Source organism: Somniosus microcephalus, chromosome 18 (assembly GCF_052327205.1).
Source record: "Somniosus microcephalus isolate GS21.2 chromosome 18, FLI_Smic_1.0, whole genome shotgun sequence".
NCBI classification, from domain to species: domain Eukaryota; kingdom Metazoa; phylum Chordata; class Chondrichthyes; order Squaliformes; family Somniosidae; genus Somniosus; species Somniosus microcephalus.
In genome coordinates, this window is record NC_141004.1 from 46,111,863 (window position 1) to 46,129,829 (window position 17,967).

The 17,967-nt window shown below is 44.2% G+C and overlaps 1 protein-coding gene across 5 annotated transcripts in view; it reads right to left on the reverse strand.

Annotated features, from left to right (window-relative positions):
• The window catches only part of lgr6 (leucine-rich repeat containing G protein-coupled receptor 6), a 263,473-nt gene that overhangs the window by 125,738 nt on the left and 119,768 nt on the right, over positions 1-17,967 (reverse strand). For 4 of the 5 annotated variants that reach the window (XM_086011410.1, XM_086011414.1, XM_086011412.1 and 1 more), the window contains one exon: positions 6,981-7,052. In XM_086011410.1, coding sequence (XP_085867536.1) covers positions 6,981-7,052 — 72 coding nt within the window. Of the gene's footprint in view, positions 1-6,275; positions 6,332-6,980; positions 7,053-17,967 lie in introns of those variants that run through there. The other variant, XM_086011415.1, reaches the window with a different exon arrangement.

The following is a 17,967-nucleotide window of genomic DNA, read 5'->3' on the forward strand; positions in this document are numbered from 1 at the left end:
CTTGAGTGCTGGGCTGATCGCATGGCACTCCTGCACCCCAGTGCTCCAGCAGATGCCAAAACAAATGCAGAGCTCACAGTGAGGAGCCCTTCCCTTTAATTGAGTGAAGAGCCCCTGCAACGCGGCAGCGCCTCGCATGGCCACTAGTGGCGCTGCTGAGCACCTCGCCCTGGATTGGGACATTCGCCGCCTCTATTGGAGCACTTCATTTAGCGCTCTGGCGCTAGGTTTTCAAACATTTTTGACTTAGTGTCACAAATGGCCCTCCAGGGCAATTTCTCCCCCAATATACTTGCTACCGGTGAGAGTAAGGATAAAGACTGTCGGAAGGACAGTCAGATTGTGGACCATGGCACTGGAGCAGGAGACTGTCCAAGGGGGGAGGAGGAGGAGGAGAGGAAGCGTAATGTGGTAGTTGTAGGAGATTCTATAATTAGGGGGACAGATAGCATCCTTTGTAAACAAGATCGAGAGCTCCACATGGTATGTTGCCTACCTGGTGCCAGGGTGAGGGACATCTCGAACTGGCTTGAAAGGATATTGGAGAGGGAGGGGGAGGATCCAGTCATTGTAGTCCATGTTGGGAACAACATAGGGAAGAGTAGGCAAGTGGCCCTGTTTGGGGAGTACCAGGAACTAGGAGCTAAATTAAAGAACAGGACCTCAAGGGTTATAATCTGTGGATAATTACCTGAGCCATGTGCAATTGGCGTAGGGATAAGGTGATTAGGGAAGTGAAAATGTGGCTAAAGGAGTGGTGTGAGATAGAGGGGTTCCATATCATGGGGCACTGGCACCAGTATTGGAACAGGAAGGAACTGTACCGTTGGGTATATATTCAGGTGGAGCCTGAACCTAGTCATTGAATATATTTAAGAAGGAGATAGATAGATTTCTAGACACAAAAGGCATCAAGGGGCATGGGGAGAGAGCAGGAATATGGTATTGAGATAGAGGATCAGCCATGATCATAGTGAATGGCGGAGCAGGCTCGAAGGGCCGAATGGCCGACTCCTGCTCCTATTTTTCTACGTTTCTATGTTCTATGTTTCCACCTGAACCGCTCTGGGACCAGGATCCTAGCGGAAAGCTTAAGTAGGGTGGTCACAAACTAGTAAATGGGGTAGGGCAGGGGTGGCGGGGAGGGCTCACGGGGAAATTGTGGTACAAATAGTAGTTCAAAAACAAATGAAAGGGAAGAGAGTAGATAACAGTCAGACATTGTGCTTCAGGCACTACAGGTAAAGGGAAAACTAAAAGGTGTAAAGTGATTAAACCAGGAGAGAGAAGTAAGAAACATGTGAGTAAAACATTAGAGCTGAAGGACAGGCTAGGGTGTGTGGCCCAAATAAACGTTCTTTATACAAACGCACGGAGTATAAGGAATAAATTGAATGAACTGCAGGCACGAATTCAATTTGGAGGGTATGACATGGTGACCATTACTGAGACATGGCTGCAAGATGGTCAGGACTGGGAACTAAATATATCAGGTTATAAGGTCTACAGGAAAGATAGTTAAAATGGCAGAGGGGAAGGAGTAGCCTTAGTGATTAAGGATGAAATCACTTCAATGATGAGAGGTTTTAAAGTGAGGTAAGCAGCCAATTGAGACTGAATTAAGAAATAGGAAAGGATTTAAGACTGTAGTGGGAGTTGTGTATAGGCCCCCTGGTAGCAGCTGTGAAGTGCTAGGTTGTATAAATGCAGAGATTAGACAAGCGTGTAGCAAAGGCTGAGTGGTTTTATTGGGGGATTTTAACTTTCACATAGATTGGGATAAGCAGACTAGCACTTGTCAGAAAGGTGAATTTCTTGAATGTGTCCGGGATAGGTTTCTACAACAATATATCCTAGAGGCAGCAAGTGGGCAAACCATATTAGATTTAGTAATGAGTAAGGAGCCAGATTTTGTTAACAGCCTAACTGCGTGAACATTTATCCAATAGCAATCACAACATGATCGAGTTCAACATAGCATTTGAAAGGAAGAAACATGAAACAGCTACTAAGATTCTAGATTTAGGTAAGGCTGACTTCAACGGGATGAGGCAGAAACTGTCCACTCTAAACTGGGCAAATCTGTTAATTGGTAAAACAACAGAAGATCAGTGGAAGATGTTTAAAAATATATATAATGTGATACAGAACCAGTTTATACCCGAGGGGCAAGAGCTCCACTTGCCAAGAAAACCCCAGTCATGGACGACTAAAGAGGTAAAGGACAGCATAAAACTAAAAGTAAAAGCATACAAAAATGCAAAAAATAGCTCAGATCCTGGCGAATGGGAAAGATACAAAGAACAGCAAAGAGTCACAAAACAGATAGTAAGAGCTACAAAAAGGGAGTATGAGAAGAAACTTGCAAGGGATATCAAAATCAATACGAAGAATTTTTACAATTATATTAGGAAAAAAACGGTAGTCAGGAGCAAAGTAGGCCCCTTAAAAACTGAAAACGGTGATATTGTCAATGATAATAAGGAAATGGCAGACATGTTGAATAATTACTTTGCATCAGTATTTACAATCGAAGAAGAGGATAGCATGCTGGAAATCCCATGGAAACTAATATTGAATCGGGGACAGGGACTCAATAAAATTAACGTAAGTAAAATAGCAGTAATGAAGGAAATAATGGCACTAAAGAGTGACAAATCCCCAGGACCAGATGGTTTCCATCCCAGGGTTTTAAAGGAAGTAGGTGAGCACATTGCAACTGCCCTAACTATAATCTTCCAAAGTTCTGTAGATTCAGGAACTGTTCCGTTAGATTGGAAAATTGCACATGTCACTCCGCTATTTAAGAATGGTGAGAGAGGGAAACCAGGGAATTATAGACCAGTTAGCCCAACATCTGTTGTTGGGAAATTGCCAGAGTCAATAATTAAGGATAGGGTGACTGAACACCTCGCAAATTTTCAGTTGATCAGAGAGCCAGCATGGATTTGTGAAAGGTAGGTCATATCTGACAAACTTGATTGAATTTTTTGAAGAGGTGACTAAAGTAGCGGACAGGGAATATTATTTATATGGACTTCTAGAAGACATTTGATAAAGTCCCACATAAGAGGCTGTTAACTAAGGTAGAAGCCCACAGAATTGAGGGCAAATTATTGACCTGGTTAGGAAATTGGCTGAGCGGCAGGAGACAGAGAATAGGGATAATGGGTAGGTAATCTAATTGGCAGGAGGTGACTAGTGGTGTCCTGCAGGGATGTGTGTTGGGGCCTTAACTATTCACAGTATTTAATAACAACTTAGATGATGGCATAGAAAGTCATATATCCAAATTTGCCGATGTCACAAAGATAGGCGGCACTGTAGGCAGTGTAGATGAAAGCAAAAAACTATAAAAGGGATATTGATAGATTAAGTGAATGGGCAAAACTGTGGCAAATGGATTTCAATGTAAGCAAATGTGAGGTCATCCTTTGGACCTAAAAAGGATAGAACAGGGTACTTTCTAAATGGTGAAAAGCTAAAAGCAGTGGATGGCCAAAGAGACTTGGGGGTCAAGGTACATCGATCATTAAAATGTCATGAACAGGTACAGAAAATAATCAAAAAGGCTAATGGAATGCTGGCCTTTATATCTAGAGGACTAGAATACAAGGGGGTAGAAGTTATTCTGCAGCTGTACAAACCCTGGATAGACCACACCTGGAGTACTGCGAGCAGTTCTGGGCACCGCACCTTAGGAAGGATATATTGGCCTTGGATGGTGTGCAGCGTAGGTTTACCAGAATGATACATGGACTTCAAGGGTTAAGTTACGAGGAGAGGTTACACAAATTAGGTTTGTATTCCCTAGAATTTAGAAGGTTAAGGGATGATCAGATTGAAGTTTTCAGAATATTAAGGGGAACAGGTAGGGTAGATAGAGAGAAACAATTTCCGCTGGTTGGGGACTCTAGGACTAGGAGGCATAGTCTAAAAATTAGAGCCAGACCTTTCAGGAGTGAAATTAGGAACCATTTCTACACACAAAGGGTGGTAGAAGTTTGGAACTCTCTTCCGCAAACGGCAATTGATGCTAGATCAATTGTTAATTTTAAATTGGAGATTGATAGCTTTTTGTTAACCAAAGGTATGAAGGGATATGGGCCAAATGGAGTTAGATCGCAGATCAGCCATGATCTCATTGAATGGTGGAACAGGCTCGAGGGGCTGAATGGCCTCCTCCTGTTCCTATGTTTTAACAGTGACAGAAGCCTAAACTTTTCATATTTTTATGAGCTGACCAGTATGTGGTACTGAACCAATCAGACAAAATAGATTCGTAGGTTCAATTCCTGGTCTGTCTCGAGTTAGACAATCTGAATCACGGCTGTGGCAGGGGCAATGCATTTGGTTTTATTCTCCAGCTTAAGGAAGGAAATAAATTCAGTCAAGATTCCTGCTCTTCATTGCTAACCACTGACTTCTTCTGGAGATGGTTAATCAGTGACTTCTTCTGGAAAATTAGAGCTAGGCTGTTCAGGGATGATGTCAGAAAGCACCACTTCACACAAAGAGTAGTGGAAATCGGAACTCTCTCTCCCAAAAAGCTGTTGCAGCCAGGCCAATTGAAAGTTTCAAAGCTGAGATTGATGTTAGGTAAGGGTATTAAGGGATATGGAACCAAGGCGGGTAAATGGAATTAAGATACAGATCAGCCATGATCTAATTGAATGGCGGTGCAGGCTCCAGCAGTCGAATGGCCTGCTTGGTTCCTATGTTTGTGTTTGTGGCTATTGATTGAAGATAAGAACAGACTTTGTTTTGATGCCCTTCATGGGTGAACACGCTACTGACATTCTAGGCTCACATATGAAGAATTGATGCTTGTAGGAGCTGCTGGTGTCTTTGGAATCATACCCCACCATAGGTTAGCAGTTTCAAGAGCAGAGTGAGAAAACCGGGGAGAAAGAAACTTAAGAAATAACAGTGTTACAAGGTCAGATACACAGGCCATATTAGCAAAAGTGATCTGATTCTGTACTGTATCATTGATACTTCAACAGAGATCAGTATAAGTGATGCACATGGTGCTGAAGTCAAAATTAAAGAGACAGGTGTAAATATTGCTTTTAGAATTTAAAATGCAAAGTTTTCTCTTCAGTAATACAATCCTATTCAAATGTTTGGTTTTAGGATTAAGGCAAATTCAAGTGTCACTGAACTATTAGAATATGGGATCTGTCTTTAAAGATGGGAAGCAAGGACTAAGATTGTGCAGCATTAATTCTGAATCTTGACTGATTAATGGATGGTTTGGCTGTTAGACCTGAAACTGCTAATGTTTCTTGTTTCTGCTTCCCCATCTATGATCTGCACAAGATTGCCTGGAGCAGAGGGGGAAGTGCAATACTTGCAACATATCTCAAAACATTTCTTTATTAAATGTCATTTTTGTGTCCAATTGCTACAGTGTTAATACTGGCCTATAGTATACACCTTTATGGTACTAAAGCTAGAAATTCGATGCATTTGTGCCTCTCGTTAGCGCCCCCAGGGGTGCTAACAGGGCGCAAACAAATTTTTTCCCTGATGAGGAGCCGCTAACGACTCTCACTAAATTCAGTGGGAGTTTAGCAGCGACAGTAGCCGGTAGCGCCCGCTCCGCTGCACAGGCATCACCGTGCACAGCGCCCCGTTTTCACCCCACCTGCAAAATTGGCCCGCGCCCCCTTGAATTTGCGCCGGCCGATGACAGCGACCGATTCAGGGATGGGAACGGAGCGGCAGGAGGCTCGCGCGGCGCTAAGTAAAGGGGAGGTGGCGGGTGGGGAAAAAAAATCAGCCGACTTACTTGTCGTGGCCCGTTGCGTCTTTGAACGCGGGGCCTGTGCCACGATCTGGCAGCCTGGCACTCCTCTTGTGTGCCGGGCAGCTGGCAATGCACCCCACTCCCCAGTGGTCCAGGTAGGGCCCTGCAGAGTTGTGGGCTTGGGCCCTCCCCTTTAATGAGAGGAAGAGCCCTTCCATGCGGCACTGCTACGTGGCCCTGTGCGTAGTGCTGCAGAACACGTGGCCCCGATATTTGGGGTTAGCGCTCTAAGAAGAAAGTGGAGCACTTGAATTAGCGCTCCACCTCTTGGGGTGCTGAAACTGAAGTTAGTAAGCGCCGGCGTTATTTTTCACCAGGCGCTAAATTTAGCACCCAGGCGATGTATGGTCGCCAACAAATTTTCCCCCCTGAAAGTTTAACTATTCTGTAACATTCATTATTTAACTTGCTGAACTGTTCAAAATGATCAGTAGACAGTGAAGTAGAGGTATGCCTCACATACTTCCATAATCTGAGGTTTAACTGACTATGTGGAAGAGTCCACAGCTTTGCTTTGTTCTGAAAAACAAAGGACATCCTTATACATCTTAATCAAAGTGTTTACAAGAATATGACATCTTTCAAACAGCCTCACAAAATATAAACTCATTACAAGGCACGAACTCCAATGTAAAAATGTCTTGTCCTTGTTCCTAAGTGTCAACGGTTAGCTGCACAGGCCTCAGTATCTGAAGCGTCATCAAATTGTTTTAGAAACATTCATGATCAACATTAGTAGCTCCTAACAGGATTCATTTTAGATGATCGAGCGCCAATAAGGAGTTTCAACTGTGACCAAGGCAAAGATTGGTTACAGTGTAATCTTTGTAATAAAAAAGTTTGATGCAAAAAGGTTTCTTTTCTAGTCAGCTCACATCATATATACACTTTTCTTGATTCTTTTGCTTAATAATAAGAACAAAAACTATTGACTCTGCTCACATTAAACATTGTATGAAACACTTTGAGATGTTCTGATGTGATAAAGCATTAGACAAAGGCAAATATTAGCATGGTCTTCTGACCCACTGCAATGGATACTGAATCCTGTCCTCCATTCAGCACCTCAAGTTGAATCGGGCTGACAGTTTTAGAAGATAATGCTAATATTTGTATTGTTTACAATAACACAGATATTTTTGGTGCGACGTGAACTACTGATACTTACAGGACTTTCAGATTGTAGAGGCCAGCAAAAGCATGCATCGGGATCTGAGCTAGGTGATTTCCAGACAGCCGTCTGCAAGAAAAACAAGAACATTGCCATGTGGAATTAATTCACTGTGAAAATAGCCCATTGGTAGCAATAGAAACACAAACTGTATTGCCAGAAATGTACTACTAGGAACAGGTGTGCAAGTTAACCTTAACCAGACTGCAACAAATTGCATAATATTTTGATAAATGTAAGTAAAGAACCCCAAATCCTCTTCCCCCATTTTGAGGTCTACCATAATATTAGTTTTATAAAATTTGCATTTCACTTCTGGAGAGGCGAGAGGATTTTTGATCGATGTCCTAATGTATAAAGCCTACATTATAAAAACACAGCATCTTGGGTCAACGTTTGCCTGAAAATGTCCTTTCCTACTTTACAACAGTGACTACACTTCAAAAGCACTTCATTGGCTGTAAAGTGCTTTGGCACGTCCAGCGGTCGTGAAAAACGCTGGGGTAGATTTTCCCGAACCTGTCGGGAAGAAGGCGGGACTTCCCCTTTCGGGTTTCTGACCCGCCTACTTCGACGTCTGGCCAATCCGCGCGATTTTCCCTTGATTTACCTTGTTGAGCCTGCCCAGCGGGCTCAGCAGGCCAATTAAGGGCCACTCGGCAACAGGTGACGTCACAGACTGAAATTTCATCTGTCAAGAGTTCTGACAGATGAAATATCAGTGTTTCACAGCTGTTTGAAGCTGTCAAACACTGACAGTCTGATTTCTAAGATGAGTCCTTCTGCACAGGCTCATTTAGAAATCTCAGCAGCACTAAAAGCTGAAGGCTGTCACTTTTGACAGATCGCAGCCGTTCAGCTTTCAGTTCCGGCTGAGTGATGCGCTCCCGACGGCTACAGGAAGAAAGGCTGTTAAGGTAAGTAAAGGTAAGTAAAAGTTCTTTACACACTTTAGACACACCAAACACACTTACCTTTACACTCATGCACCCATCACTCACCTGAGCGCCAACATCGCGACCCCTCCAACTCATTCAACCCGACGGCCCGCTGCTCTAACCTGGCGTGGTTTGGAGCCGTCGGGAAACCCACACGAAACCGCTCAAAATGGGGATTAGGCTAAAAACTGCCTGTTAGCTACCTGTTAACAGGCAGTTAATTGGCACTAATCCCTTCCCGCCAGGTACCCGCCGCCCCTGAAACTTACGTGGGGCGGGATTTTGGGCGGGATGGTGTCGGGACCCCCAAAGTCGGGATTTCCCCCCCCCCACACACGCCTGAAACCCCGCCTGACGGCTCCACGAAAATCTAGCCCACTATATAAATGCAAGACGTTCTTTTTTTTCTTTTCTTTGTACATAACTATCGGAAAATCTTTCTTTTGCAATGTTATATCACCATGCAAATAATCAAGGGCTTTTATTCCTTTCCAACCTCTTCAGTTTCTATAACCAAAAGCAACTGTGTGAGGCTGGACTAATTTAAATGTCTGTGCACCACCTTAGCAGTGTTACTGCCTGCCAGTCATCCACTGTGAAGACAGGTACATTATAAAAGCTTTCTGTTAAGGTTCTCTGTTCACAAAAATATAAACCTATGGGACTTGAGTTCAAATCCAGCTCGAGTCTCGGGAGACTGTGTGGAGCCAATTTGCTGTTGCACTAAGGCTGAAAACAGAAAACTGCCTGGTGTTTATTGCTGATTAATTGGCAATCATGTTTAGAGAGTCTATTAGGATAGCTGGTATTGAAATTTATTGTGCTTTACATGAAGTGGGAATGATTGATCTCTCACCTTGACAAAAACAAAGATTTTATCAGATAATGTAAAGGGTTTATGAAAGGAGAGGATGGTAGGTACCATATTAAACCAAGAAAATAATTTCATTTTCTGTGAAAACTCCCAAAGCAAGTTTAAACTAAGACTACAACCCTTGTAGTAGTCACTCATACACTTAGTTCAATGGCTTAAAGGATACAGTCCATCATTATCAATTAAGAACTTGACATCGCCATTTAAGGTAACCGATGGGCCCAACTCCTCCTGGGTTAATGGGCTTATGCAGGTAAGTTCACTGAAGTGTGTGCAGCTGGGTGACGTGGGTTTCTAATTCTGGGTGCTCTACTTCCCTCCAAATCTCAGAGCACTGCCGTGCATGCCCAGGAATGCAAGCATAAGGGCATCATCACGCACATATACCTTTATCTGTACATCAATGCACCACATTTTTTAAAGAAATTGGAACACCACAACAAAAGCATCAACCTGACTAGCTGTGACCCTTGCTACCAGGCAGTTTGTGCTGCTCGGTAAAAAACTTTTATTTTCCGATGAGGTTTTTGAACCAATATAACCCATTCGGTCAATATCTTACTGAATATAACTGCAGTATGTAGAGCAGTTTAAACATGTTAACTGGACAATTCAATCTTTACAGAGATATAAAGCAAAGTTTCCTCTGTTTGTTGTTTGTAACTAAATTGCAGGAGTGTTCTTTATAAAACAATGCACAAATAGTATACAGTAGTAACTTGCTAATAATCAATATATATAAATATTCCTTAAAATAAAGATGAACAATTATAAGATATAACATGGCTAGGGTTAGGACTAATAATAACTACATTATGATGGTAAAGCTTTATGTGGGTTGGACCAGAAAAGATCCAGCTGTGATCATTGATAGGTCTCAAATCATGTGAATTTAAAAAAAATTCATTTATGGGATGTGGGCGTCGCTGGCAAGGCCAGCATTTATTGCCCATCCCTAATTGTCCTTGAGAAGGTGGTGGTGAGCCGCCTGCTTGAACCGCTGCAGTCCGTGTGGTGAAGGTACTCCAATAGTGCTGTTAGGTAGGGAGTTCCAGGATTTTGACCCAGTGACGATGAAGGATCGGCGATATACTTCTAAGTCAGGATGGTGTGTGACTTGGAGGTGGTGGTGTTCCCATGCGCCTGCTGCCCTTGTCCTTCTAGGTGGAAGAGGTCGTGGGTTTGGGAGGTGCTGCCGAAGATGCCTTGGCGAGTTGCTGTAGTGCATCTTGTAGATGGTACACACTGCAGCCACAGTGCGCCGAAGGTGGAGGGAGTGAATGTTTAAGGTGGTGGATGGGGTGCCAATCAAGCGGGCTGCTTACCAAGTCACAGAGTGTTAGAGTCTGCCACCCGAAGCACAGAATACAAGTCCAAAAGAATATTACCAATGTGCTAAAATGGGTAACTTAGACTTCATTTGCAGTACTGCATGCAAGTCTACCAGCACTAAAAAGGACTCACACCTCTTGTATTTTTATGTTCAAATAGGACAACAGTGAAATGATACATTGCTGTAGGAAGCTCAGCTTACTTTCAGTACAGAAAACAAAATTGAAGAACGCACATGATTTCAGGTATTTAAAATTATGAGGAGTGTAGATAAAGTGCCAACTCTCTTTACTAAACCAGGACTACAGATGTTATGATTTTGGGGCTGCAGGTAGGCTACATCTACAGCATTGATGCCAATGCTAAGAAGTCGCCATGTCAATCAGGAGTCAGGGCCCGACTTCACTCTGGAATGAAGCGGGCTGAGATTCCGTCTTCCAACACTACAAATTTAGTGTAAATGCAACGTACAGTAGTAAGACATTTTGAATTAAAGCCAAGTAGTACAACAAATGCAAACGTGTTACCCAAATGTATCAGTCAGGTTTCTTAACCAGAACGATGCACTGAATTAGGCCTAGAGTAATAAGGATCATCTATTCAGGTTGCTACAAAATGAGTCGGATGGGATATTACTAAGCTACCTGGATGCAGTGTTCTAAGTGAGGCTAATTGTAGAGCCTTAACTCCCGCACCAGCTGAGGCCAGCTAACTCAGTACAGACTGGGAATGCAAACTGGGATCTCCGACTCTGTATGGTTTATGTACTACATCAGGCTAACTTTACCCACTAGCCCATCAGGGGAGCTTATCTGCAAATCCTACTTGAAATAACAGGAATGCAGAGACAGGGCTAGTATCACGGTATCTTAACATAAGGGATTCTCTTCAGATGACATTATTATAAGGAGATTCATATAGCAACATCTTGCTTTAAATATTTTTCTTCTCCAAAGAGTTTCCAGAAAATGATAATTAAAACCAGCTCTGATGAACATTGTCTTCCTTGTTTATACGAAATAAAAGTCTTTTAAAAAGGATATCACACCTCAGCCAAATAATATTGAAAAACCTGCTGCATTCTAAATTTGGCTGTCTGGCTTTCCATCACAAAACCATGAGGAATTTCATGGAATTCACTGCTTTATGTCAATTTTCTCATCTGTTTCTCAACCCGCCTGTAAAAACTGTTTACTTCAAGGCTATCGGGAATAATTTGTCTTAGCTGTTCTAAGTCACAGAGTGAAATACTTGTTCAACAATGTATGCCAACATGTCGCTTTCATCAACAGCACTGCTGTAGGCCACAATACCACAGAACTTTAATTCCCACTTCACTTCACTAACAATGATTAATAATTAGGCAAATCTCCAGTGAGGATCAATTTGCAGCGACTTAACTCTTCGGATCTCTTGGAATTATCTTTCTTTCTTTTACTTGTGTAAAAAAAAAACAAAAAAAAAGGAAAGATTGTCCAAAAATATTGCCTCGCAGCACCTGTAACTAGCACCGTGCTATCCAGAGTATTTCCCATTCCCAGTGATTTCAATCCCGAGTATTCGAAGAGCCTCAAATTCTTACTAACGTGTGTTCAATAAACTACAAGCTCCCATAGTCTTTCTGGAATTTTCCACGTCAGGTGCCTATGGGCACTAAAGGATCACCAATTTCATATCCTACTTTGTTATTTTTTTCTATAATGATCTACAATGCTATCAAAGTTTTTCATGGGCCATAAACATGTATTGTCCATTGTGTATGATGATAGGGCTTCTGCTGCACTCCGGAGTCTTGCGACACTGTTGAGGTCTGAGGAAGTTCTGAAAGATTAACTATTGACCAAGTTTGAGACAAATTGATGACTGGGATCATTTATAAAAGATATATTGTGTAACACTGATTATATTTTTCCACATGAAGGCTTACCAGAAGCCCACAAGTGACCTTCTTCTAAAGGTTACAAAAGCAAAATACTGCGGATGCTGGAAATCTGAAATACAAACAGAAAATGCTGGAAATACTCAGCAGGTCAGGCAGCATCTGTGGAGAGAGAAACGGAGTTAATGTCTGAACCGTTAACTCTGTTTCTCTCTCCACAGATGCTGCCTGAACTGCTGAGTGTTTCTAGCATTTTCTGTTTTTATTTCTTCTAAAGGTTTCCTGCACAAATGCCCCCAGGTATATATATATATATTTATAAGTAAAAACGCTGAACAGATCTTGTCACCATCTGAAAAAAAGTGGTTAATATTTCAAATGCAGAGCTTTCTGAAAATAATATTGGCCCAGAAATTCGGGTCGGGGGCTTCCCGCGGGTGCAAGCCCCCGACCTACACTTACATATCGCACTGACATTTGAAGACTGGGCCTGCTTGGATTTCCGGTCTGTGGCCTGGTTCAGCTCCCGGCCCGCTGTGCGTGCGTGATCCAGCGGCGTACTTAGTGTGATGAGCCGGCTGGGATCACGTGAGCACTGGGCAACCAATGGGAGTTTACAAAAGTCCATTCATGAGTTAGACATAAGACCTGTCAAACTCATGAAAACTCCGGGCGCCCAAAACACTACTTAAACTTTAAATAAAAGTTAAAAAAAATTCCAATAATTAAATTAACTATTAATAACTTTAAAAAAACGAATTTAAACAATTATTCAAATTTCTGCCAAATTTTTTTTTCAAGAAATCGGGTCCAAAAATTAACTTACCTTACTGTAAATTCTTTAAAAATAATGAACCTGTGGAAAAAAATTTCTAACTTTAATTATTAGACCACTTACCTTTTAAAACTAAGTCCTTACATCTGCTTTTTACATTCGTAAAAAGTGGAGGCGTTCACGCACGGACAAACCTGTCAAAAAAACCGAAGTTCAACGCGTACATGCTGCCTCAAACGTCGCAAGGGAACCGCCTCTTAACCCCTTGGTTCAGAGGAGAGGAAATGTCGGTTTTCCGCGCATGCGCTGTGCATGGTGAAATCCGGCACTTCCAACGGGCCCACGCGTGAGTGCCCCGTCCGTACTCACGCGTTGGGACCGGAATTACTGGGCCAATGTTTTTATATCATTTTAAAAAATGTATTTAGAAGTAAAAAAAAAAGTATTCTTATAAGTATTTCACTGGGCTGACACTGAACGAGTACTCTATTTTCTGCTATTTCGAGGAGTTGTTGTTGAGTGCAATTGGGGCATATCTACCTCCACATGCCAATATAGTTCCCCTAAAAACTTTAAGATAATTGGCAAAAGAAGCAGGGGGGAGATGAGAAATATTTTTACGCAGCGAGTTCTTATGATCTGGAATATACTGGCTGAAAAGGTGGTGGAAGCAGATTCAATATTAACTTTCAATAGGGAATTGGATATTTACTTGAAAAGGAGAAAAAGTGCAAGGCTATGCAGAAAGAGCAGGGGAGTGGGACTGATTGGATAACTCTTTCAAAGAGCACGATGGGTCGAGTGGTTTCCTTCTGTGCGGTATGATTCTATGAAAAGCAATGAAGCCAAGTACAGCTTTTATAGCCCCTTTTAGGTACTTAAAAACACTGCAGGATACAGACTTTCAAAAGTGATGATTCCTTTCACACTACCCAACGTCTTTCACCCCAGTAGGCTACTGTCTAACAATCAAAATGATTAAGTATGGAGCAATATATTTACACCACAATTCTTACTTTTTAAGGTGCTAGTATGGGGTTGGTGGGATTAAAACATAAATCTATATTTTATAGGGAATCATTTTCTTGAAGTTTTCTCCAGCATAGTCTTTAAGTACGTTAAAACAGGTGTAAAAGTCATGCTTCTGTAATTAAGAGACATTTTTCATTGGTTTGAATTGAGTTCTGGTTGACGCTGGCAGTGGATTCAGTGCCCAGCTGTTGTGTCTCAGTGCGTAGCTTAGGAAAGAATGCAAACATAATGGCTGGAATTTTTCAGGGGGGGGGGGACACGGTTCAGTGGGCACGTTTAGAGGCAGGTCGGCTGGGAAATTCCTATTTTTTTGACAGTGGGTAGGGAACCCGCTGTCAACCCGCCTCCGCGCTTGTCTCCCAGATGTCGGGTCTGTCATCGCAGAACAGACCCGACACCAAGCGATGGGGGGACAATTTACATCATCAGAGAGATTGTTAAGAGGCAATTAAGTAGTATTTTAAGCTTATCTTTAGATTTTTAGAGTTCGTCAGTGGCTTCCCTGCTGCTCGGGGATTACGTCAGGTAAGGAGGTCTGGTGTTGTGTCAGCATGTGATGATTTTTTAACTTGACAGCTGCAAATGGTCTATAAAAGCTCCCATTTCATAGGTCTTCACTTTGCAAGCTTAGAAGCTGTTGCTTACTGCATTTGGAAGACAGATTGAGCTTTTTGCAGCTTGCAAGTGTTTGGAGCAAATTCTCTATCCAGTGTCACCTCATTGGAACAACCTCTCTCACCATTGACAGATCGCTTCTGTCATCTCAACCTCACCTGCCATCTATTCCACCAGCATCGGTGCCCTTGAAAAAATCTCACCTTGGTCCTCAGAATCCCAACACCAGCAGCACCAGGCACACCAGCAGCACCAGTCACATCAGCAGCAGCAACAACAACAACACCAACCTTCTCTGCAATCAGCTGGTGCTGCACAGGACAGAGGGCATCAGCACCCAACCACATTGCTGCCCGGGACGCCAGGGATGCCCTCACCATAGCCACATTTACTTCACTTGATGCCGTACATCCTGGCTGCCACATGATGCGCAAGGTTGGCACCACCCCACACCAACACAATAAAGCATCCCTACAATGCCCAAGCCATTCCTTCCACACTCATCACCAATGCAGGGGTTACCGTTATGTCTCATCATTCACTGTAACTCACTAAGACACTTCCAAAGGTGCAAACAAATCTGTCCAAGAACGCAAAGTGTTGAAAATAAAGATTTCAATGCTCGACAGCACATTAACAGGAATTTCACATGAACATTGGCTTAAACACCTAAGTGCCTACCCTTGTGTGTTGTTAGTTGATATGATTGGACGAGGATGAGGGTGAGTGTGAGTCGTGGCTAGTGGGATGGGGAAGTTATAATGTAGATAGAGCAGGGTGGTGGAGGTGCAAGGTAAGTTAGTGTGAGTAAGGACGTGCAGGAGTAGGGTAGGGAATGCAGAGTGGTGGCACAGCATGATGAGGTTGAGTGTGGCTTTGCAGTAATGTTTCATGATCTACTGAGATCATTGAAAGGTTTGCGCCACTGAGCCTGGTTGTCCTGATGACATCCCTGCTTGTGTCCTCCTGTGCAATGTGCAACCAGGCTGCGTTGGTCTCCTGAGGAGGTCTCTTCCGCCCATGGGAAGGGAAGAGAACCTCCTTGCGTGTTGTGACTCCCATAAGCATATGGAGGGAGTAATGGGCGAGCCTGGGTGCAGCTGTGCACCTCTGTGCAGTGTTTGCAGCTTCGCAATGCTGTAGAACACCGACAGCAGAACTGTCCAAATCAATTTGCGCATGGTCCCTTTAAGGAAACCGGGAGTGACATCATCAGACCTGCTTCTTTCAATTGGCTGGCAAACATGCTGGGTGGGCCAATCAGTGTAAAATTTTTTTCACAGAGCGGGATGGAGCCATCAGGGAGGTCGCACTCCGGCCGCCTTGGTAGGCGAAATCATGGCCAATGATTCCAACTGAGGGGCTTAGAACTTAGAGCATAAAACTTTTAACGACATTATTCACTTTCAAATGGAGAAATAAGGCCATTTGAGGATGAAAATACTGTATTCAGGGACATTTCTTAAATATGTGTGGAGATGGTGTCAGGGAGCAAAAAGGATGAATTTCTCAGTTCCTTTTTTGCTATATCTAATCCTGCACGACACACACATTTATCTCCTTTCCTTTAGTGAATCTGTGTTCCCCATTACTGAAAATCTGAGCTTGCACAGTCAATACATTAAAATACTCAATTTTCTGGCAGCCATCGGGCGGCTTTTCATGCGGCCGGGGGCCGAAAATCGACGAAAAAGCGGGTCGGGACCCCCCCGACCGCCTGATTCCCCGCCCCGTCCGACTTTCGGACCGCCGTTTCTCCGCGACCCGCTTCAGTCCCGGCCGCCGCTGGCGGGGCTGGTCGTCGGCACACTAATGACCAATAATTACCTTGTTGAAGTAGATTTTCCGGGGCCGTTGCGACTTTGGGGCTTTCCCCACATCAAACACGCCTGCGGGGAACCCCGCTAATGAGAGTTGGCGTGAAGCTTGCCGGCTTGCTTGCTGTCAGCTGCAGGTCAATTGGAGAAGCTGCGATTTAAAGGGACAGCACTTGTATGTTGAAGGACCTTGTTGTTGCAGGTTTGGGGCTACTTCTTCAAGGCTTAGGCACAGCTGTGGAAGGTTGGAGCCTCACACATTTCTCCAATGCGATCTCCTGGGAAGCCCCTCTCGCCACCCTCACTCAGCGCTTCCTCAGTGGAGGCATCTACGAGAAGCATGGGACGCCTTTTGTTCCTTCCCTTATTGCCATTAGAGGATCTCCAGCAGCAGAGGTGGCAGCAGCAGAACCAGGAACAGCAGGATCAGCAACAGGAGCACCAGGCTGCTGCTCACTCACCTGAAGCTGCACAGGCCAGAAGGGGCCAACACTTGGAAGTGGCTTGAGAACACCTTGCTGCACTTTAGGGGGCCATGAGGACCCGTTTCTGCACTGGCAGTCCTACTCAGAAGGACTTCCATGAAGATCTGGTTTCTCTGTTCAACAGATGGCCAACGCTCCTCAAGAGATGTCATTCTCTTATGAGCACTCACCATGTTTTCCGTACCCTGGCGAGTTATCTCCTCCATGGAGGTTGCCAACCTTTCCATGGTGATGCGTACATGTGCCAATGACTCCACAAAGGCTCTGCTCATGGTCGCTATGGACTCCTCGGCCCCGATTTTCGGCTTGTGTGGGAAATGGTCGGGTTTCCCCGAATGTGGGGTTTCTGACACACATAAAAAAGTGTCAGCCAGCTCCATGCAATTTTCCCTCAAGTGGCCAATTAATTCCCAGCATGTGGGAAGCCTTGCTAATTGTCGAATTCGAGTCAGAAATCCCCACAGTATGATGTCATCATTCGTGGTGCTTTCAAGGTCCATAGCAAGCACTGCATCCTCTGAAGGCTTACAAACGAACCATACAGGATGGCAGAGGAGCCTGCAGCAGCTGTGGCCAGTGCCAGACCCCGAGCTGCCTTCAAATTCGACGAGGCTTCACTGCAGGCATTATTGGATGGGGTTAGGGCCCACAGGGAGGTCCTCTTCCCTAGGTCAGGGAGGAAGAGGCCTCCCACTGAGACCAATGCTGCATGGGTGCAGGTGTCAGCAGATGCCAACTCGCTGGGAGTCACCAGAAGAACCTTGGCATTACATCTCTAACTCCTTCCTTTACTCCCCCACAGTACCATCCAGAGCCCCCGTCCTCACTGTGGAGGATGAAGAGGCTGTGCAGCCAGACTCCTCAGAGGAAGCTCCAACCTCTGAGGGCACAGCGTCAGCAGAAGTAAGCGCACCCAGCACCAGCGCAGACACTCACACCTCGGGGGGACCTTCGGGACACAGAGTAGTGTTGTCACCTGGTGTTTCACAGCTCACAAGTGAGCCTCAGCAGATTCTGGAGACAGGGACAGCGACAGCAGTGGAGAGTCCTCATCGGAGGGCGCAGGACACTGCCAGCTCAGCTCAGCTACGCTGCATGTCGACCCTCTGCCTCTGGGTCCATCCGCAAGAGAAGAGGTGATGGATCTCCATGCACAGATGCAGGAGTCTCTGGCAGGTTTTGTCTCCAGGGTCGCTGCGAGTGTGGAGCGAATGGAGGAGTCCATAGCGACCATGAG